Source organism: Pelodiscus sinensis, chromosome 14 (genome assembly GCF_052426305.1).
Source record: "Pelodiscus sinensis isolate ZL-2025 chromosome 14, ASM5242630v1, whole genome shotgun sequence".
NCBI lineage: Eukaryota > Metazoa > Chordata > Testudines > Trionychidae > Pelodiscus > Pelodiscus sinensis.
Window position 1 is genome coordinate 16635561 of NC_143065.1, and position 23319 is coordinate 16658879.

General features: G+C 43.6%; 2 protein-coding genes and 1 long non-coding RNA gene across 9 annotated transcripts in view; 2 read left to right on the forward strand and 1 right to left on the reverse strand.

The window, feature by feature from the left end:
• Nucleotides 1-12772, reverse strand: part of MINDY2 (MINDY lysine 48 deubiquitinase 2) — a 110675-nt gene extending 97903 nt beyond the window's left edge. For 5 of the 7 annotated variants that reach the window (XM_075897328.2, XM_075897327.2, XM_014578985.4 and 2 more), the window contains exon 1: nucleotides 6649-7320. In XM_075897328.2, coding sequence (XP_075753443.2) covers nucleotides 6649-7320 — 672 coding nt within the window. Of the gene's footprint in view, nucleotides 1-2411; nucleotides 4907-6648; nucleotides 7321-12567 lie in introns of those variants that run through there. The other 2 variants (XM_006112460.5, XM_075897331.2) reach the window with 2 other exon arrangements.
• Nucleotides 7534-9119, forward strand: LOC142818326 (uncharacterized). Its single transcript, XR_012895794.2, has 2 exons — nucleotides 7534-7672; nucleotides 8271-9119. It is a non-coding gene; the product is annotated as an uncharacterized LOC142818326 (long non-coding RNA).
• ADAM10 (ADAM metallopeptidase domain 10) overlaps nucleotides 11941-23319 on the forward strand; it is a 122974-nt gene continuing 111595 nt past the window's right edge. The window contains exon 1 of the mRNA XM_006112456.5: nucleotides 11941-12238. Within this exon, the coding sequence (XP_006112518.2) occupies nucleotides 12184-12238 (55 nt within the window). The 5' untranslated portion in view covers nucleotides 11941-12183. The remainder of the gene's footprint in view (nucleotides 12239-23319) is intronic.

Sequence of the window (23319 nt, forward strand, 5' to 3'; positions counted from 1 at the left end):
AATATTCACAGTACTCTAAAACATAGTAACTTGAGTTGCTATCTGTATCTGTTTATTGTCTGGCATAAGAGTACGTTCAGAAAATATGAGTAACACTAAATCCGTCTAAACATTTATAAGTCAAGGTGAAAACTGATTGAGCCTAAATTGGGTGGATTTGGGTGAGTTTCCCACCTTACAGGTTCATCCTATCTATGCATGGAAATGAGTGACTGTTTCAGTTAACAAAGAAGTGACAGGTACTCTGCATACTTTCAATTAAGAGAGATCTTGAAGCATGAAGTTTTTCATGAAATACTGATCTTGGTGTCTATGGAGCCAGCCAGTTCTCCAACAAAGCATTGGGGAGAAAAGTTACTTTATTAGGGAGAAAAGGCACCTATTCTAAGTTTGGACCAGATTCATGTTTAGGATTGTTTCATAGTCATTTGTTCCATGTGATTGTGTGGACTGAGCGCCCCTGCTGGAAGCCTGATATTCCTGCCATTTCCCACACAACCCTGTAGTGCAGGGGTGGTCAACCTGTAGCTCCAGAGCTACATGTAGCTCTTCAGAAGTTAATATGCGGCACCTTGTATAGGTACCAAATCCAGGGCTGAAGCAACAGGTGCCAACTTTCCACTTGGCCCAAGGGTGCTCACTCTTCAACCCCCAGTTCTGCCCTACGCCCTTCCCCCTGGGATCCTGCCACTTCCTACTCTCTCCTTTGAGCCTGTCACACCCATGCTCCCCCCCCCCCCCCTCCAGTGTCCACCACTGAGAAAAAGCTGATCACAGTGGGTTGGAGGAAAAGGAGGAAGCAGCACTGACCAGTGGGGTTGCCAGTTGGCAGGATGTTCTGAGAGTGGTGGCGGGGATATGATCATGGCTGGTGACATAACTGTTGCTCTTTGGCAATGGGCATTGGTAAATTCTGGCTCCCTCTCAGGTTTAGGTTGACCACCCCTGCTGCAGTGGCTACTGCTTCAAAACTGGCTGGACACCACAGGCCTAAGAGCTTCATAAGCAGAGGGAGTGAATTCCTTGCTAGAGCAGAGAACAACAGACGGTACCCCGGGTTGGCTTCTGTAACTCACTAGGAAGAGGCCCTGAAGTAAGGATGAAGAATGTGCCAAAGCCACAGGAAAATGTCCAGGGAATAATAGCAACAGTTACTTAAAGGAACATTGCAGACACTGGCTATCTACAGAATCCCTGGGCTTGGACCCAGAGTAGAGGGCGGGCCTAAATCTGAAAGGATAACCACACTTTGCTACATGTCTTCCAAAGGTTTCCTGCAATAGACTGCTCTTGTTTCGTTGCCATCACAGCTATCATCTGATGTTCATTTACACAAAACTGTTCTCTCAATCTGGCACACTAATTGGATGTTTGCTTTCAAAGAACACCTTCAATTCTTGTCTAACTATAATGCCACAGTCCATCATCATAGAGGCTGCACTGCAGGCCAGACTCCAAGTTGGAAGATATAAAGAAGCCACTTCAAAGTAGAAAAGAAAGATTACTTACCAGTAATTTTAGTTATTTGAAAGTAGTTTCTACACGTTCATGTTTTCTGCTCACCTTTCTTGTTTCATAGAACGTCTAATCTCTTTAGTAGTTTTAAAAAAAACCTAAACTGTGCTAGTTAGGGACCAAACAACTCTTACAATTTTGGTTACCAACATCCGATATGAGGATGCATTTGTCCAGTCCCAATGAGTAGACATTTTTTCAGACCGTTCCCAATACTCAACTGTTGCCAGCGTGGTACCCCAGAAGCGTGATTAAACAGAGGCAGAATTCTCAGAGTTTGGTACATGTACGTAATCTTTCTTTTCGTAGCCCTACTCAAAATTGCTGAGGCTGGAACGGACATGGAGTTCTCAAAAAAAAAAAAAAAAAATACTAGTAGGAAAAAAAAAATCTAAGAAAGAACTTAATCTTGCTTAAGTGACAGATTGCATTTTCATCAACATTAGGCAAAAAACAAAACAAAACCAAAAAACCTCGCCTTTGAAGAATATACTGGAGCACATTTACTTGCTATATTGTACAAATCTACCCGTTACTATAGCTTCTACATAAGCAAATATTTTGAAACCTGAACAGATCAAGAATTACACAAGGTCTTCAATTAGCCAGGGTCGTCTCAGGATTTGTGATGAATAGTAGAATGTGAATGGCTAAAAAGACTTTAGTTAATGTGATAAATGAATCTGTATATACAAAAGATTCAGAATTTAGTAATGCTTTGAAATGTACGAATTCTGTGTATTAACCTGGTTTATTGAGATGCTTTCTGTATCACTATATTGATTTAAAACAATAGGTCAGTCTAAAAACAGGCAGGAAGGCAAGAAATGGCTTACGATAAACCGTATCTGCAAACACAGGGAGGGTTATTAAGGAATAATTACACGAATAATAACCTGGAAGATTTCTGCTCCTTTCTTCAGGTAATCCACAAGACTCCTGTAAACACAGGACAAAGACTTCTGACAGGTTAAAAAGAAGGAGAGTAATGATCCAGAAGAGGGGCTAGAGACACAGGGTGGGGTGCCTGAAGAAATTATACCTGCTAGATTAGGCATGGGTATTGACTGTTTTTAAAGTCCTTGCATTTCTAAACAATTTGTTATTATTGATAAAATACACTCTGATCAGACTTGTTAAAACCAGTGTAAGTGAAGGAGAAGAGTTTGCTGGTGAGGAAAAGAGATTGAAAACTGAACAGTGGTCTTTCCCTCCCTTTTCCATCATTTTTTCTTCTCCCTATAGGTCCTAGATGCACGCTCCTCTCCACTCTAGATATCTAATGTGGTATTTCTTACTAACACACGCTGTACTGTACATTCTATCTCTATCATAACTCTCAGGTTTTGGTTCCTTGTTCCCATCCCCATTATTCCTTGACCCAATCCAGTTTTCTCCCATGATGAGGGGAAAGTGAGCTGAATGTGAATGTCTTTCCTCAGTGTGGAGCAGCTGCCAGCTACATACAGATGTGGTTCAGATCAGCTGCCAATAAGCTTGTCACTCTCACAAGTGCCAACATTGATCTGATTATAGTTTGGGAGGGAATGGTGGGGCAATAACCAGGAGATTTATTTAAATGTGGGGGGAGGGGAATATTACTGTACAACAAATTAAGTAAAAGTTTCTGTAGTACAGACACACTCAGTGTGCAACCAGTTTTATCACTTTAGCTGGTTTGTAATTGCTTCAAGTAGCCAGTCTAATGGGGTTTACATAAACCAGGACAGAACTCTGCAATACTAACAGGAATAATAGAACAGAAATAGAGACATTTCTGATTTTTCAGGGAAACATCACTACATTTTTTATAAAATTCAATTTATCCGGCATTGCTTAGGTCTAACTCAAATGAGTTTTGGTTTTATTAATTTAAAATAATTGTTTTGGGGTGGGGTTTAGGATGAGGGGTTCAGTATGCAAGCTGACCTGGGGAAAGAGGACTACCCTAGCATCCTTTCACTGCAGCATCTTGGGGTTAAGCAAGAAGGATCTGTCCATAACCACCGCAACGGGAAGAGCTGAGGGAGGGGTGCATGTCCCCCAGCTGGTGGACAGACATACACAGGAAGACAAATGCTCTGAAATATACAGTAGATAGCAGTCCCTTTTCTCTACCCCGGCAGACCCAATGGAGTTATAGCTATCCCAGTCCTCATCTTTGGCTCCTTGCTGTCCCCTCTGTGGTCATTCTGTAGCTTAACTATCCTTCCTGACAGACACCTCCCTTTCTATTTCATTAAAAACAACTAAATTCCAGGCAGATCTTTTGTCTTCACACAACCAAACTCTTATCTTGCTTTAAGTTATGATAAGAGCTACGTACCAAATTTGGCAGTCCTAGCTCTTACTCTTTAGGAAGTTTTCTTAGACAAATGGACTCACGGACAGACAGATTGATGCACAATTCTAAAATATATAGTGAGAAATGGTGCACAAAAGTCAAGTAAGATTTTGGGTGGCAGGTAAGAGTCTCTAAATAAATATTTTAATAATTGAGGCCTCACAGATCTACACAACTGTGAGTTCCATGGTTGGAAAACAGGTCAAGTTTCATAAACAATTTTATGTAACAGGTAATTGTGACAGTTTAAGAAAAAAATGCAAAAAGACAGTCTAGTAAGGCCAATCAAGGAATGTGGTAAAAATACTTCTGGAAACAAAATAAGTATGGAACCATAAATCAACAGACCCAAATTTGTACTGCAACTATTAAACGTAATTAGTGGATAAAATAACGATGCACAGAAGTTGCAGCCAATGAGAGAGGGGGCAGTGCCTGCAGGAAGAGCTTCCCTGCAGCAGGCAAAGCCACCTGTGCTGCCCCAGAAGACACCCCGATCCTCTGCCCCTTCCCACACTCTCCCTTCTGCCCAGATCCTGCTCCTCCGTCCTGACTCCCATCCAGATCCTGCAACCTTATCCCCAGACTGCTTCCCAGCAGCACACCTCCCGCACACTGAACCCCTCATTTTTGGCTCTACCACTGACCCTGTTAGGGACACAAAACTTACTAGTCATGTCCCCAGAACTTAATTGGGGGTAAGCACTGAGCATTGGTGCATCTCTTTTCCCCTCCCCTCCACCCACATACACAGGGGCTGAAGCTAGGAGAGCGAACTGCAAGTCTTTTTTTCTGTTTCTCAGTTGGGGCTACATCTGCAAGGTTTTTCTTCTTTTCACTTGGAGGCCAGGTTAATGAGACAGATTTTTTTGTTGCTTCACTTGTGTGTGGCCCCCGGCGGATTTTTCTGTGGGTCAGCAGCTCCCAACACAAAAAAGGTTACAAACCTCTGTCCTCAAGATTCCCAACACCTACCTCTTAATCTCGTTTGACTCTTTACCTTTTTCCATGTCACCTGCTACATTTGAAACAGCCTCACTCTTCCTAGGATGCCAACTATCTTTCCCTCCATTCAAATTCCTCAAAAAACAAAAACAAAACAAAACAAAACCACTTTTTACTCTAAGCTTTCTTGTACTGATACTTCTCACAGACTGGTATTATCCTGAATAAGCCTTATGGAATTATGATAAACTTTACTGAATTTAGTTAAGCCTTATTGAATTAGGGTTAAGACCTTTGAAGTACATTGTATTAAGAATGCAATTGTGTATTATTGTGACTTTCTATGTATCTCCACTAATAAGGATGGTGAATGCCAATGTACATCTTCTCTTAACTTTTTGAAGCCACGCACATGGACACGTGTGTTCACACTAATTCAAAATGAAGCACCCCCTCCATCCTTCAGGCTCTTATTCACCAACACACAGAGGCCCTGTGAGCAGACAGGGCAGGCAGCTGGCTGGCTGCCTGCCAACCCTGCTGGGCGGGAGTCACCCAAGTAAATCTCCCGGCCAGAGCCTGCCTCCCCCATGTAAGCCAAACCCTCTGTCCCCCTCCTGAATCCATACCCCCTCCCAGACCCTGCACCCTAGTCCCCTGCCCTAGATGATAAACCCCTCCTGCCCTAAGTCACATTCCAAACCCCTGCACTTCAATCCCCTGCCCTAGGTCACAACCCAAACTTCTGCACCCCCTCCTGCACTCCAGTCCAGTGCCCCAGGTTACAACTGCTTCCTTCACACAAACTCCCTCCCAAACCCTTGGATTCCCGCTGTTGGAGTTTTCTCTCAAGCAGGTGAGGAGAGAAGAAATACAGTAAGTACATTAGTTGAGGCTGATATATACCAAGAACCACCCTCTGCACAGTGAGTGCTCTGGGAATGTAACTCAGAATGCCAAGGGGCGCAGGCATTGTCGGATAACTACCTACTGTGCATCTCTCTCAAATAGGAGTTTCTGGTTCTCAATCCTTTGCACAATGTTGGCATATAATACTAAGTAATATTGGATCTTTGTAATAAGCTTTCTACAATTACAACTGTGTAGTTAGCCATGTGCTTTGTAAAGCATTATGTATAAGTGCCATTGAACAGCAATAATAATTTTGGATTTTATGAACAACTAAATATGTATATAGGTCAAACACTCCTGAAAACTGGTTATTTTTGCAAATGTGTATGTTCTCATTACGCTGCATCTACACCATAAATTTCTATGTTTGTAGAATGCTACATATTTCCAGTAATATATAACCGTTATGCCTTTGTTTTGCAAAGCACGGTCTACATTGCTATTCTTCTTTAAAAAGTAATAGCAGCACTTTACAGAACACAGTGTTAACCTATGTTGCCAATGTGACACAAACAATAGAACTGTTTTGCAAGATACCATGGATTTTCCCAACACTTGGGAGTGAGATGCATGCATGCTTTTAGTGGTATAGAAAGGATATCAACAATAACAGACTTCCGTTTAAGTGGTGCAATTTCTAATGCTGTAGTAGTAGGTCTGACAAATAGCTGTGTATGTTTCAACATTATATAATTAGATTTGTGATTCTAGTAGTGCTGTGCATATTCCCAGGGCTACAAGAATAGTTACTAGGCTTGTGAAACATCTTGTATGTTTCCAGAGTCATACAAATCATAAAGGTGGATGTATGTAGTGTGGGTCTGTGCGCATCTCCACTATCACCGAGGCTGTACCCGAGTCTGCGGGAAGCCTCAGGAGCGTTTTGCTGCTGTGGACACTGTTAATCACTCCCGGCCCGAGGGATACGATACCTTCCAAGCCAGCAGCAGCACGTTCATGATGGCCAGCAGTGGGCAAGGCCCGTTCTCGTTCTGGGTGATGATCGGCGTGTTCTCCTCCTTCCAGCGGACCCACTTGATGTGATAAACCGACTGGCCGGGAAAGCGCTCCTTGCCGGCAGACAAGAGCTGAGCCGCCACCGGGGTCACGTCCCCTCCGGGGGCCAGGGCCTTGTCCTCTGCCGCGGGCGCCGCCGCCTCCTCGGCATCGCTGTTGAGCTCGGAGCTGCTGGGGCAGCAGGAGTGCAGATTGGAGAAGGACTCCAGCGAGTCCAGGCTGCGCGACTCCTCCTCTGGGGGGCTGGGGTCGCCGCTGCTGCCGCCCTCCAAGACAGGAGCCGCCCCAGGGCTCCCAGTCAGGGCGGGCTCCGCGCAGTCCGCAGCTGGCCGGCGGCTCTCTGGGGCCGACACGGGAGACCCCGGCGAAGTCGGAGCGCGCGTCCCGGGGCCCGCGGCCGGCGGGGGAAGAGGAGGAGGGGAAAGACCCCATTGCCCTCCGCCCTCCTCAGCAGTCACGGGCCCATCCCTGCCGCCAGACGCAACCTCGCCCTCCCCCGACCCCTCCAGGAAGATTCGGCCCGCAGCGCCCCCGCCGCCCCTCTTCAGCGTTCCCGGGGGCGGCGGGGGCTGCGCCAGGCTCTCCATGGCCGGCCGCCGCCCGCCCGCCTCCTTAGCACTCTACTGACTCCGCAGAGGCTGAGCCTTCGCCAACAGCGCCCAGGACGCCATGACAGCGGCGGCTGCAACGTCTCCGCCCAGCAGCCCCTAGGACGTGCGGGTGGGAGGGGGAGCAACTTCGGGTCGCCGGCGCCTCGGGGCGGGGAGGGGAGCGCGCGCGAGGAATAGGAAGGGAGCAGCCTAGAGAGAGGTTCGATTTGAGCCGGAGGAGGGGATGGAGCGAGAAGCGGGGGGCGCGGCGCAGCGCAGCACGGCTTAAGTCTCAGGGGGAGCGTCCAGGAGCTGCGCGCGGCCTCGCGGCGCGAGCCCGAGGGAACAGGTGGGGAGAGTGCGAGGAGCAGCGCGCGCGCGCTGGCCCCAGCTCGCGGCAGGAGCAATGCGCTAGGTAGCTCGGCTTGATAGGTTTGGATGTGGTCACTGCAATGTCCCGTTGGACACCCGCCATGTAATCTGTGCGTGGCTAATGACTTCAGGCTACGCATAGGGCAGGCGCTTGTTTCCTAAGAGCAAAAACAACTGCAAAAGCGCCTCCTTATCCCCAAGCGATAACCAGTTTGCCCACTTAGTCTGGGGGGAGGGTCCCCTTTTATCAAGTTAAGATGAAAAAAGAGTATGCGAGTCTTCCAAGATTCAGTTTTTTCTTTTAAAACCAATAACCGCTCTCCTCTCACCGGAGACAGCAGTTTGCTTTTCAGACTCAAGTTACTGTTATTTGCTAATGTCTAAACAAATGGAAGGCACTTTGCTTTCTAGTAATACAGCCATATGAATGAGATACGGGCTTAGACACTACCCGTTGCAAACCCTGTACCAGTTTGGGAACAAGATGTTAAGAGAGGGCAGCGCATAGCGCTACAGTGAAAAACAATCCGGGCTTACAACAATTAAATTGGCAAACATCTCCCATTATTTTGCAGGAAGGTGAAACTCAGGGCATAGGACCTGCGCAGAGGGCTCCGGCCACTGCCTTTTTAAAGAAACAGTGCAGCGGCTTTTCATGATCAGCCAGTAACAAAGGATTATTATGTTCGTCCGAAAGGAATTGTAACCAAGATAAAAACGTCGCCAAATTCTCGCTTCCCATCTATAATATAGTGAGCTGGTGAAGGCATCCATAAAATATTAAAGACCGTTTGAGTCCTAGGGAATTATTTTCTTTTCCTTGTATATTTCTCAATAGTGTGAATTATCGTATGCTAACAATCGATTATTTTAAAATTATAAACATGTATCGTTGATGTAAACTATCGTTTAAAATGTCCTTTCATGATTCAAAATGAATAGTAAGCAAAATCCCCAAGATAAAAATGTAAGTTTGTAAAGCAAAGGGTTGATATAGACTTGTGAGGCAGGTGCAGGTAAGAATTTACTTTCTCTATGCTCTTATCTGTATTTGTTTCTTACTCTCCTCTCTTTGAGTTATTTACATTTGGAAACAATTACTTCATCATGAGTAGTTTCCTGTGAAGCAATGGAAGTTCTTATAACTGACCTAGCCCTTCCTGTGTATATGCTCATATGATAAGAGCTCTTCCATTTGATTCAAAAGTAATTTAACCCTTGTAATGTATTCTGCTACTTTGCAAAACAACAATAACTAAAATCAAGTGTTCAAAGCTTCAAAATGTAAATATTAATTTGTTTTTAAACACATAAGTGACAACTCTTGAAAAGCAAAATGCAAAACTTGATTACTCCCTTCCTTTAGAAAAAATCACTTTATCAATAAATGTGTATAATAAACAATTACACCATTTTATAAATTGCTTATTGTTTACTTTTCTTGATAATTTTCTCATTGGGTCAAAATGAGACAATCATCACAGACAAATACTATTCCTTTTCCTGTGTCAGATAGAATATGCTGTAAACTGGGGGAGGGAGGTTTTATTTAAATTTGACAATAGCACTGACCTGACAACTGAGATTGCATGCAAATATGATAGTTACATTGTAACTTGAAAGCAGGAAAAGTAAAAGAAATTCTTCGTTGAACTCCAGCAGCATTTCGTGTTACTTTATAGGGGCATTCTGAATTGACAGCAGAGTTTGGATGTAAACTGGCAAAGTAACCCAACAATAGAAATTGCATATGAACCTGAAACTAGCACTGAAGTTTTGCAGTAGGCTGCATATTTAACTTGAGTGTTACAATTCTGGAATGAGCTGTACTGTTTTTCTGTTTTCTCAATCATTCTTTGGGCATCTCTTTCAAGTGGCAGCTGCTAGACAATATTGATCTCCCATGGTTAGGTCCCCTGGTCAGGTCTCAAAGATGCCAGACTAGAGAGGTTCAACCTGTACTATTAAAATGAGCTCAGCTCTTAATCAAAAGGAAATTACTGAATATCTGTCTACTATGAGGCAGAGCTATCTCCAGGCCACCTCCCCCTCACTACCAGAGCCATCTGCACACATTGCAGCTAGACCCCTTTTGAATCATGCCAAAAAGTCATCTGTATACGCTTGTGCTCCATGCTCTTCACTTCTCCACCCTTATGTCTCACCCAAATAACAAATGGCAGGACCTCTTGTCACCGTGGGGAGCCCCGAAAAGCCAGTGACTACTCCACTGAGGTTTTGTGGCCCGATGGGCACATTAACTGGAGAATTCTCCATGGTGCTGTGAGCATTGGTGTGTATTTGGCACAGTTCACCTCTGTTCCCAACATTTGCTCCTTCTTTGGTGAGGGGACCTTGGTGCATGTCTATCTTGAGTGCGCTAGGTTACAGCCCCTCTTTTGACTCCTCACAAATCTCTTGTTGAGGTTCTGGCTGCACTCATTCTCTCACTTATTTTTGCCCACCTTAGCTGTGTCTAGACTGGCAAGTTTTTTCGCAAAATCATCTGCTTTTGTGGAAAAACTTGCCAGCTGTCTACACTGGCCACTTGAATTTCCGCAAAAGCACTGACGATCTCATGTAAGATTGTCAGTGCTTTTGCGGAAATACTATGCTGCTCCCGTTCGGGCAAAAGTCTTTTTCCGAAAAACTTTTGCGCAAAAGGGCCAGTGTAGGCAGCAGAGATTTGTTTTCTGCAAAAAAGCCCCGATAGCAAAAATGGCGATCGGGGCTTTTTTGCGGAAAAGCACGTCTAGATTGGCCACAGATGCTTTTCCGCAAAAAGTGCTTTTGCGGAAAAGCGTCCTGCCAATCTAGACGTGCTTTTTCGAAAATGCTTTTAATGGAAAACTTTTCCATTAAAAGCATTTCCAGAAAATCATGCCAGTGTAGACGTAGCCCTCATCTGTGGCCTCACACAGTTGTGGGATCTCCTTGTCAACCTCCTCCTGGCTATGGCTAAAGTGTCCATTTATAAGACCAGGAAGCAGAGGTTGGCTGAGGGAGGCTCCTACAACTTAGGAGAGCTTTAGATGTGGATGGTCTTATACCCTCCTCCCAGGGGCAGATATAGGGAAGGGCAAGCGGGGCATCCGCCCTAGGCCCCACGTTTCAAGAAACCCTGCGCATGCGCCACGGTGCCACCACACATGTGCCGTGGCAAAGGGGGGCCCCGCAAAATGGTGCTGCCCTGGGCCCCGTGAAATGGTCATCTCCCCCTGTCTCCTCCCCCCCCACCTCCTTGAACACAATAGGATGGGGCAGAGATGTCACTAGGCAAAGGCAGAGTAATCAATTGCTTAGGGCCCCAGCAGTTCAAAGGGGACCCTATATTTGCTGTTGATGTGTGTGTGTGGTGGTGGGGAGGGGGCATATTCCTGCACATAAGGCTCCTAGAGGGTAGGACTGTCCATGGGGTTTCTTGCACCTTTCCATTGAGCACATGGTATTGGCTACTTAGTAAATACTGGAGCAGGTATTAGGAAAATGTCTGTTTCCTAATAATGTAACGCAACAAGTGGGGGAGGGGAGGTCCTTAACTCTTGGGCAGGTTGTTTCTACAAGCAGAATCAGAAAGCAAGGAATCAATTCACGTTTTCCCAGGGAAAAAGGCAAGAGGCGAAATAGCAGGGGACTCGAGCCTGCTTGCATCAAAGATTGGGGAGACGGGAATTTAATCTACCGCCTACGGAGATCTAAGCTTTGAGAAAGCCCCTTTCGTTGTGGGGTTTAGGCAAGGCTTACATTCTTATCGGGCATTACCCGAGTTCTCCTCCCCTTCCTCCTCCCCCAACATGCTATACACACTTTGAGGATTTCAAAATATTGACAGGAGCTCCGCTCCGAGCAGCTCCTGCTGAATTCAAGCCCTGCTTGAAGAGGGGACACGGAGAGGGACGGCTGCATAGTTGGATCGGGGAGCTGTGGGGATACGCGTTTGCTTGCACCTTGTCGGTGCAGCGGCGGCTGTTTCCCGCGCAGTTGCTTGTGCACGTTCCTGCAGCGCGTGCACACTCGACCATAAGGGAGTCGGTCCCCCACCTCCTCCGCGCCAGTGCCTCGACCCGAACAATGAAACGCGGGATCGCTGTCTCTTTAAGAAGATCCTGCACAGTATTTTCCAGCAATGCTCCACTGTATCACGTGGGAGGAGCGTGGGGGGCGGGGTGTGGCGATCGCGCGCTTGGAGGCGTGCCCTGAGCCCCCGCCCTGGCGAGCTGTAACGTCGCGCTGGGGGGTGGGGAGCGGGAGCGGGAGCGGGGAGGGCGGTGGAGTGGCTGTGTGGCTCCGGCTCCAGGAGCGGGGCGCGTTGCCGGGCGGGCGCTGAGGCGGAACGAGCCGCGGGTTGGCGGAGTGGGCTGAAGCCGCTCCCTGTGCGGCGGCCACAGCGAAGGGAAGCGCCTCGCTGCCCCTCAGATCCCGGTGCCTGGCCGGAGCGGATGCGCTGCGGGTAGGAGAACGCGGCGGTGGGGCCTGGACCAGGCGAAGATGGTGCTGGTGGGGGCGCTAATCCTGTTCTGCTGCTGGGCTGCCGGAGCCGGAGGTAGGGACTGACCAGTGCCTGGCACCGCGCAGTGCCTCTGCCGCCCCTGCTTGGGGGCAAGTGAGGGCCTCGCGTCTTTTAATGCGTCTCCCCATCCATGGTCTCGGGGAGCTCGGGGCCTCTTCCAGTTCCTGGCCCCCGTGTTGGGAGCGGACCTGGGCCCGCTTCTCGGGGATCTTCCCCTGAGTTACCCGCATGTCAGGCCTGGGTTAGATCCGGGGGTGTTGCTTTTTCTTTCCTCCGCCAGATTGCTGGGCCGGATCCAGACCTTCCTGTAGGGTCCCCGTTCCCTCTCCACCCCGCCACTGGGCTGGATCCAGTCTCCCTACCTCCCGGAGGGTCTTCTCCCGCAGGTCCGTCGGCCGAATTCTTCCTGATCTTTTTTCCAGGAGCAGCTCTCCGCTGGGTTTTGTTTTCTACCTAACGGTTCGGTGGCAGGGTCTGACTTCCCCCTCGTCCCCTGGGACTTTGTTTATAGCCTCAGGTGCTGCGATTGTCCAGGGCTCGTTCCCTGTTATTTTCCTGTGACTTCCTCCCCCGCCCGTTGTGTGACGGGAGCGATAAGATGTTCTGTGTTTTGAGAGAGAACACGGCGCACAAATATTGGAGCATGGGGGTGGGTGGCTGTTGCCTGGTGAATCGTCTTTCCCCTCATGAAGGCATGCAGTAAATTTCACCTTTCAGGCACATAAATTATATAAAGTATCTAGAAACAGTCTCCTTCCTCTAAAGCAACAAAGCAGAATACTTTCAAGAGAAAGTAGAGTCCTTGAAAGTTGAAAGCTATTGTCGTTTAGAGGCCTGGGCAGATTAACGCTTCTTAAAACTCCAGTTTCGGGGAGGTAATTTCCCAGTTTTTGAGGTCACAGGATTGTAATGACTGAAGTATCGTTAGTGAAAGAAGCTAGAGTTGTCTTTTTTTTCCTGTGTAAATAGCATGTAAGTGCTGAGATTTCCTGGAATGTTATTGTAGTTACAGCTGTCACTGGCCAGAGAACCATAGCTTTAGATAAGCGCGTTGCTGGTGACACAGTTTGTGTACTGGGAGTTAGGAAGTTATTAGGGTATTTTTATAATGATTCTGGAAGGGAAAGGGCTAATAGCATAGCTGGAGAGATGGACAGGGCTCATGATAAATGGCTACTTATTTGGCACTTACTCTATTTACTCTGTTTTTCTATGTTTAAATACGAATAGGATTGTGCAAAAGCTGGTATTTTGGATGAATTGTAATACAAATAATTTTGAAGCCACTCCATGAAAATTCCATAATAGAGTTTTTAGGCAATGCCAACAGAAAAAACACTTCCAAGACAGAGCTGAGAGAGCAACCCAGTTTTATGTTGTTAAAACACACACCATAATCTCTACTGCTTTGTTTAGATCAGAATGTCAACATTTTCATACTGATGTTCTGGTAAATTTTCAAATATTGGCATAATATTTTTATCTAAAAATGTAGTGGATTAGTATTCAAGGGTTTTTCCTCAACGCTTAATAAAAATTGACAGATGGCCCTGACAATAGGTGCATTTGAGAGTTCATCTTCTATTTTTAAAATCACCACAATCTTGTGGTGATCTTATTTTAAGCAATAAGATAATGCTTTCAACAGGAAGCCTTACACTAATAGTAAACTTAAAATGTAAAAAAGCAAATTGACCAGATGCCAATTTTAGGTTCAGATCTGTCAATTTTATTTTGGAAATTCATTTTCAGATTAGTCACTCGAAGAATGGGACCCTATTTATATTTTTATAAGTTTGGGAAATATATCAAACTTGTGGTCTATGTCCTTGTGTGCAAACACAATCTTCAGCTTCTATGCCTAGTAACTGGAAGATAGCTAATGTGATGCCAATATTTAAAAAGGGCTCTAGAGGTGATCCTGGCAATCACAGACCAGTAAGTCTAATGTTAGTACTGGGCAAATTATTTCAAACTACAGTAAAGAATAAAATTGTCAGACACCTAAATTAACATAATTTGTTAGGGAAAAGTCAACATGGTTTCTGTAAAGGGAAATCATGCCTTATTAATCTACTAGAATTCTTTGAGGAGGGTCAACAAACGTGGACAGAGGGAATCCAGTGTCTATAGTGTACTTAAATTTCCAGAAAGCCTTAGATTTCCAGAAAGGTTCCTCACCAAAGGCTCTTAAACAAAGTAAGCGGTCATGGAATAAGAGGGAAGGTCCTCTCGTGGATTGATGACTGGTTAAAAGATAAGAAACAAAGGATAGGAATAAATGGTCAGTTTTTCGAATGGAGAGAGAGGTAACTAGCGGTGTCCCCCAAGGGTCCGTAGTGGAACCAATCCTATTCAATTTATTTATAAATAATCTGGAAAATGGGGTAAACAGTGAGGTGGCAAAACCAAACTCTATGATTGGGTAATAAAATGGCAAATGAAATTTCATGTTGATAAATGTAAAGTAATGCCCACTGGAAAAAATAATCCCAACTATAGATATAAAAGGAAGGGGACTAATTTAGCTTCAACTACTCACGATATTTTGGAGTCATTGTGGATAGTTCTCCGAAAACATCCACTGAATGTGCAGTGGCAGTCAAAAAAGCAAAGATAATATTAGGAATAATTAAAAGACGGATAAAGAATAAGACGGAGACTATCTTATTGCATGTCTATGAAACCATGGTACGCCCACATCTTGAATACTGCATATAGATGTGGTCACCTTATCTCAAAAAAGATACATTGTCATTGAAAAGGTTCAGAAAAGGGTAACAAAAATGATTAGGGGTTTGGAATGGGTCCCATATGAGGACAAATTAAAGAGACTGAGACTTTTCATCTTAGAAATGAGGAGACTAAGGGGGGGATATGATAGAGGTCTATAAAATCATGACTGGTGTGGAAAAAGTTAATATAGAAAGATTATTTACTTGTTCCCATAATACAAGAACTAGGGGTCACCAAATGAAATTAATAGGTAGCAGATTTAAAACAAAAAAGGGAGATTTTTCTTCACGCAGGGTATAATCAACCTGTGGAACTCCTTGCCAGTGGATGTTGTGAAGGCCAGGATTTTAACAGCATTCAAAAAAGAACTAGATCAATTCATGGAGGTTAGGTCCATCAATGGCTATTAGCCAGGATGAGTAGGAATGGTGTCCCTAGCCTCTGTCTGGAAATGGATGAAAGGAGAGGGATCATGTGGATTACCTGTTCTGTTCACTCCCTCTAGGGCATCTGGCATTAGCCACTGTTGGAAGACAGGATACTGGGCTAGATGGACCTTTGGTTCGACCCTGTATGACCATTCTTGTGTATTAATTACATATTGGGATTGGAGTTGGTGTCCATTTTTTTAAATGATAGATGTGACATGGATCAGTCTTCCTCTCAGTTCTGCATTATATGTTGGAAGTATAAAAGTCTGTCACTGGAATCTTAATATGTTTTACACCAGAGTTGATTCAAATGTTTGCAAAATCAAATTAATTGTATTTAAATAATTATTTTAATTTACGTATTTTATTGACTTTTCATTTTACTGTTGATGTGCTGTAGATATTTTTGTAGTTCATAGAACTCTTGATTTTATAGAACTCATAACTCTGGGTTTAGCAGGCAGATGCTCAAACCACTGAGCTATCCAGCAGTGATTAGCACTTGGCTTTGATGATGTGGGTGGGTTTAGATAAGTTATGAGCTATATCTGAGTTACTGTATCCTTACAAGTGCTGTGTTCACTCACGTCACTAGGACTTTCGGGAGTATATCTTGTGGTTCTTTGTGCTAGGTGAGCTGCTTTGTTTCTTCCCCAGTGAATTGCGAAAACTTGTCCGTCCTTGTGGGCACATGGTGGGAATTGTGTGAAGACCTTGGAGGACTATTGGCACTTCGAGAGATTTTTGCATCCTCACTGCAGTGTGGGTGTGTTACCATTCTGAACTAAAGCGGTACATGAACTTTAATCCCTTAATCTATATCCCAGCTAGACTTAAAGCACCACCAAACTCATGTGATAGGGTTTTGTGTGTGATGTGGAAAGGGTTTTACAGGCAACTTCTGAATAAGAGCCTGAGTTAATTCTTGAGTGAGGTCCATGATGGAATTCCAGCAGTTTCTAAATCTAGCTGAGCTAAAAATTTTGATGTAGATTCATGTATGGCCTCCTTCATTTGTAGTACCATCAAATTTGACTCTTCCTTATATCCCAGTGGTAAAAGAATGCTGCCAATTTGAAATGTCCTGTTTTCTTTTTTTAAAGTCTTAAGAAATTGAGGTACTCGTGCTTTCTATTGCCATTTTTTGTTGTTTAAAACACATTCTCTTTTGTTTGTCTTTGCTGTTGTCTGAAAAACCCACACAAAGAAGGGAAATTGGCTCTAAGGAAACTGACTAAGCACCAAACTGAGGAGGAAAATTGTTGTTCTTTTTTCCCTATTACTCTTATGTAAACAATTCAAATAGATGTTATTTTTTTAGTTGGTGTCTCTTTAAAAGTAAAGTCCTAGTATTTATGGGTCTCTTACAGTTGTTAATTTATTTCCTAGTTGAAATTTTACTGCATGATTTCCAGTGCATATAATTGAGTGGGGGCTTTCAAAAGTGTATTTATGCACTGTATTTTTTCAGAATATTTGGCAACAGTAAGTTGGGTGTAAAATAGGGGTGGACAAGATCTGGCCCACCAAGCTGTCTGATCCAGCCCACCCTGCCCCTCCCTTCTCCCTCAGGTCAATCAAAACCAGGGATGGAGAGTGTGTGAAGTCATTCACTGTTCAAAGTGGCTCGCAGCTGCCCTCATCTCCTCCCCGCCCCCCCGAATCAGAGGGTCAAAACAGCTGACAGTTCTCTACCCACTGTGTGCCCCCGGCTCCAAGTCTCCTCTCCCTGCCAGGGGAACTGCCCCTTCCACTTGAGGATCCACTTTTTCCAGAGGTGGCGCTGGCCTGCGGCCACTACCAAAAATAGTGAAGTGGCCACCCTCTGTAAATATTATTACCCACCCCAGTGTAAAAGCTGCAAAGAGTCTTAACCCTTCCTTAATCCTAATATGATGCAAACATGTATGTGTACTTTTTTCCCAAATGTTTATTTTAAAAGTTTAGTGATTATGAGCAAATGCTATCAATTTAATCTTTAATCCGTTTCAAACCAGTTAAAGGTAACTTCAAGGACTATATCTGTCAGAGTCCCTTAGATAATTTTTTCAACTTAAAATCACACTTTCAAACTTTTTGTTTTTCTCCTTTTTCTGTACGAAGGACATACACAGACAGCAAAACTAACATTTGATTCCACACTTAAAGTATACACACTGATAGTGTATTTTTCTCTTTCAGACATGGTAATCCAAGAGTTTGTGTATTCAGCCATTTACCACAGGGCAAGATGTGGTATAAATTTACAGTGCTCTTGAAAAAGGCATATGAAACTTCAAGCGCAATGTATCAGGGTCCATATAGCCTATTAGTGCATGACATGCTAGGAGCTCTATATATTTTTATCCCTGTTTTCTGCATGCCATCTCTATATAAACATGTCCTTAAACCAGGGATGGGCAATTCTTTTTACAGCGGGGGGCCACTTCACCATTTTTGTAGTTGTCTCAGGCTGGTGCTGCCTCTGGGGAAAAAGCCTCAGGCTTAAAAGGGCAGTTCCCTCCAGGCACTGTCGTGTGCCCCTGGCAGAGAGAGGGGTCTGGAACATGAGAGTGAGCAGTGCCTAGAGAGAACAGTCAGCTGTTTGAAACATCTGGTGGTTCCCTCTGAGTGGGGGTGGGGAGGAGAACTGCCAGTCACTTTGAACAGTGAATGACTTCATGCACTCCCCGCCCCTCGTTTCGATTGATCTGAGGGCAGAAGAGCAGCAGGGCAGGCCGTGGGCCAGATCAAATGGCTTGGCAGGCCAGGGGCTGTATCTTACTCACCTCTGCCTTAAACTTTAACTGTGACAATAGCAGGTAAAAAGAAATGTATTGGTGTCCTTTTAAGAATTTATCATTTTTATTGGAGAAAGCTGCTCAACAGCACTGAGTACTGAAATTCTCTTTAGCTTGGAGAAAACAACCAGCAATGCAAGCTTCACTCGCAGTTCAGCTTTGTAAAATTTTGTTCAGCTTTTCACCTTGGTGGAAGATTAAAAGCCAGATCTTTAATTTAAATATGCAGGTGCACAATGATGCATTATTTTTCATGGTTACCTCACTTGTGATATTTGCATTGTTCCAGTGAAACTGTTTGGGCCAATACATAATATCGTAATAGAGACTTATCACATAAATTTTCCACATAAAGTAATTTTAGAATGAAATGTAAAGGGGAGCACTTTAACATTGGATTTATGCTCAAACATGTGACATCCTTGATTCACATTTTAGTTTATGCATTTTTTAATAGGAAGTTGAGTGTTCTGGAAAGGTGACAGATAACAAAAAATACAGGGGAGAGATGTAGTATAGGTACAACAGAAGAACCTCAGAGCTACGAACACAAGGGGTTACAAACTGGTCTGTCATATACTTCATTTGGAATCAGAAGTTTGTGATCAGGCAGCAGCAACAGAGGAACCCCTCCCCCCACCCAAAAAAAAAAAAAGCAAATACAATTACATGTAGAAAATCGAAGGTTTAAAAAATTTGAAAAGGTAATGAAACTGTTTCTGTGCTTACTTAAATTAAGATTGATAGAACAACATTTTTCTTCTGCACAGTAAAGTTTTGTAACTATCAATTTAATGTTATTTTAAAAGTTTACAAATGAACAGCCATAACGTTTTGTTTAGTTGTGAACATTTCAGAGTTACCTACAACCTTGAGGTTTTCATAATTCTGTGGCTTTTCTGTGGCATAAATCAGTGGTTTCCAAAGTGGGGTGTGCAAGACTATCCATCGGGATGCGGGAAGAAAATATTAGAATTTCTATTTATTTTTTATCTTAAGGAAGAAATTAAGCTTTACTAATATTCAGTATATGGATTGACACTGCTGTCCTCATTCAGTCTGTATGTCAGACGATCAGGTGTCTCACATAGTACGCGAGGTATCCTGAAGGAAGAGTGGGAGTTCCACAATGTGGAATGATTGACAGTAGCACCCTCACTCGTTCATTCGCTTTCAGCATATTGCGATGTATTGTAGTTTACGTGTGCCCGGTTAAGTGGATTTACGGATTTTATTATCTAGTTTTAACTAAACTAACCCTCTCAAAATGGACAAGTGGCTTAAAAAGATTCCCACAAAGAAACCGCGGATTGAAGATAATACTAATAATGCGATCACAAGCGAGCAACAAGAAAAAGGCAGAGCTGACACTTCTACTCCTAGTATGAGCTCTTTGTCAGCCACATTACGAGGTAAAAACGACTATCTACTGTAATCAGATCTGACAAGAATTTGGCCAAAAAAATTCGAAATTATCAAGAAGGCTCTTTGAAATATGGATTTACATCCACTATTGTTAACGATGACCCTTGCCCTAAGTGTATATTGTGTCTTGAGATATTAGCTAATGATAGTATGAAGCCATCACGATTAGCAAGACATTTACAAACTAAGCATCCAAAACATGAAGACAAACCTCTACAATTTTTTCAGCGAGGTTTAAAGTCATGCGATACTCAATCCAGTACTCTATACAATTCACTAAACTTAATGATAAATGTTTAGAAGCCTCTTTTGAGGTTTCTTACTTAATAGCGAAAGGCACTTGGGGAAACACTTGTTCTTCCTGCCACTGTAAAAATGATTGAAATAATACATGGAAACAATATGGCGACAAACTAAAATGCATTCCTTTGTCAGCAAATACTGTTGGAAGATGCATAGAAAACATTGCTGAAGATTTGAAGAAACAAGTATTAGAACAAATTGCGCAGTGTGAGAGGTTTGCTATACAGTTGGATGAAAGTACAGATGATTCTAACATGTCTCAGCTTATGGCATTTGCTAGATTCTGTTTCAGTAATGAAATGCAGAAAACTACTTTTTTGTGTGCCACTAAAGGAAAGATGTACCGGAGAAGATATATTCTCAACAGTAAATGACTTCTTTAATAAAAACAATGTTCTATGGAAAAACTGTTGGAGTGACTGCTTTGACCGGAGTGTAAAAGGGATTCCGGGGTAAGGTTACAGAGCTACCACCACACTTGAAATGCATTCACTGCATCATTCATAGGCTAGCTATTGCAGCAGAGAAGTTGGAGCCAGAAGTGCACAAAGTGCTACAAGATGTCATCGATGTGGTTAATATTATAAAAACAAGACCTTTTAAATAGTAGAGTCTTTACAATACTTTGTAATGAAATGGGGAGTGACCATGAAAATGTTTTGTACCACAGAGAGGTTCGCTGGTTCTTAAAAGAGTTGTCGAACTTAAAGATGAGTTACGCATTTTTCTTTTACAAAAAGACAAGTGTTCCAAATTTGCTGACCTTTTCTGTGATGACAAGTGGCTATCAGTCGTATGCTACGTAGGAGATATTTTCGAAAAAAATAAACACACTTAATCTGTTCAAGGTAAAGGTGACGTTTTAACAAGTGAGAAAGTAACTGCTTTTCGAAAAACTCATGCTATGGAGAGAGCATTTTGAAAACGGATGTTTGGAAAAGTTTCCATCGTTATGTGATTTTTTTGTTGTTGTTGTTGCCAAAAACGATGTAAGTGTGTTACCTATAAAAACTCTCATATCTGCACACTTAAACTTGGAAGCAGAATTTTCTAACCTGTTTAAAAATCTTCCAAACGAAGAGTTTCAGTGGGTTTTGAACCCACTTGTTAAAAATATAAAAATGCAACACCTTCTGATTAGTTTACAAGAACAACTGATTGACATCAGGGAAGACTGAAATTTACTAGCTGAATTTCAGCAAAAACCGTTGCATAATTGGTGGATATTATTGGTGGATGGGATTGAAAAATGAGTGTCATGATTTAGTAAGCGCAGCCAACGATTCACTTCTTCCATTTGGATCTATGTATCTTTGTGAGGTGTCTTTTTCAGCTATGATAGCAATTAAAACCAAGTATGAAAATAAACTGAACTTAGAACCAGACCTTCAAATCGCTGTATCACAGTGTTAAACCAAGATTTCAAAAATAATGAAGCATGTTTAGTCACATTTCTCTCAGTAAAAAATATTATTATTAATAATATTTTTTTAGTGAGAGCAAAAGGGTTTTCTGTACTATTAATACATTAAAAAAATTAAAGTATTGTTTTGGATCTTTATCTCATCTTTTTTAAATTTATATTAGGTACGTTATAAAACAGAAAAATAGATGAGTACAGTAGTACATGTATATAATTTATAAATAAATATACATATATTGGGGGTGCATGCTCAAAAAATTTTTTACTGATGGGGTGCGTGATCAAAAAAGTTTGGAGACCACTGGCATAGATGACTGTGCAAATCTCAGACCACCTTGTCAAGGTACTTCAGTCCTGCTATGAAAAGATTACATCTAGGACTTCTCTAACCCATCTGTATGGTATGGCAGGGTTACTTATTAGGAACAGACTGAGTACTAATTCATATTGCATAGGCCACCAATCAACAATGTATCATAATAGACTCTTTTTCAAGAGCTTTTATCAGATGAATAAAAACAATGGGTAACATGTTTCATGCCCTAAAAGCCTGATAAAAGGGTTAGTGTGGCGTAAAGGAGCTCTAAAATCTTGGAGGTGAGTAATACATCCACAGATGCTCTCTTCTCTCGCAAATAGTGGAAGAGTAATGCTGTAGCACAGAGGTGGGCAATAATTTTTGATGGGGGGGCACTCCCAAGATTTTGGCAAGTGGTCAAGGGCCGCACTCTTCTATGATGCTAATGGAGGAGGTGTAGGGTCTGGGGTGGAGGTTGGATGCAGAAGGGAGCTTGGAATAAGGGATTGGGATGAAGAAGGGTTTGTGGTGTCTGGGAGGGATTTTGGATTGAGGGAAGTTATGACCAGGGGCACAGGACTGGGATGCAGGGATTTGGGTCATGATCTTGGACAGGAAGGGGTCACCAAGTTGTGACCTGGGGCAGAGGGCTGAGGTGCAGGTTGTGGTATAGAGATTTGGGTTGTGACCTAGGGATGTAGGATCCAGGAACGGGTGTGGGTTCAAGGGGGTTGGGATTATTTGGCCTGGCAGTGGGTTGGGAGGAGAGGGCCTTGGATGTGGGAGGCAGACTGAGTGGGGGATTTACATGGGTGACCCCTGGCCACCATCCTACCAGGATTGTCAGGCAGGCTCCCTGCCTGCCCTGCCCCTGCACAGGCTGCAGAGGTCATGTGCATTGGTGAAATAAGAGCCTGAGAGGAGTGGGGAGCAGTGTTCCCTCTAAGAGTTCCCATCCGTGATATCGTGTGCTTATTTGGATGTGCACCACTGTGGTACCCACCAGTCACTAACACACACATACTGTGTGTGTGTGTGTTTAACAAGGTTCATGACCCTGCAGTACAGGAATCAGGGCAGGGGGTGGGAAGTAATGGGGGAGGGGTTCAGGCCATGGGGTGCAGGATTCAGGGTAAGGGGGAGCTCAGAATGGGGGCCTGAGGTTGGAGAGGTGGCAGCTCCTCACTTGGGGGTGACTGGAGCTGGGCTGACCATTCCTCCAGTGGTTCCCTGCAGGGGGTGGCCCCAACCCCAGCCAGGTCCTCCTGAACAGCCCCTCCCCCTGCCCAGCCACACAGTGGTACCAGATTGGATTTTAAATGTAGACCTAGGAAAATGGGTGAAAGTAACACACACTTTGTTGGAAATAGGGAATGCGGGGATTAGGATTAATAAAAATGTCAGTTATTCAGATTTATAAACTTGGTTAAAGTTGTTTATGTAGATGTACACTGAATGTAGTTTAATTATATGATTGATTATACTGTCTTTTACTGTTCTCTTGCATCTGTATTCCTGCCTAGCCTTTGTACTTAGCCTGCTACTAATTTACAGTATTCCACTACCTCTGTAATTAATGCTAGCAAATTTTGACCTATCTTGGCATGTTTCTGACACAGGAGAGTAATGTGTCTTATGTTAAAACCCTTGAGCCATCCAATCATCCTCTCCTAAACATGGTTGATTAAATAATTTGGCTTTCCTTGGTACTTTGCATG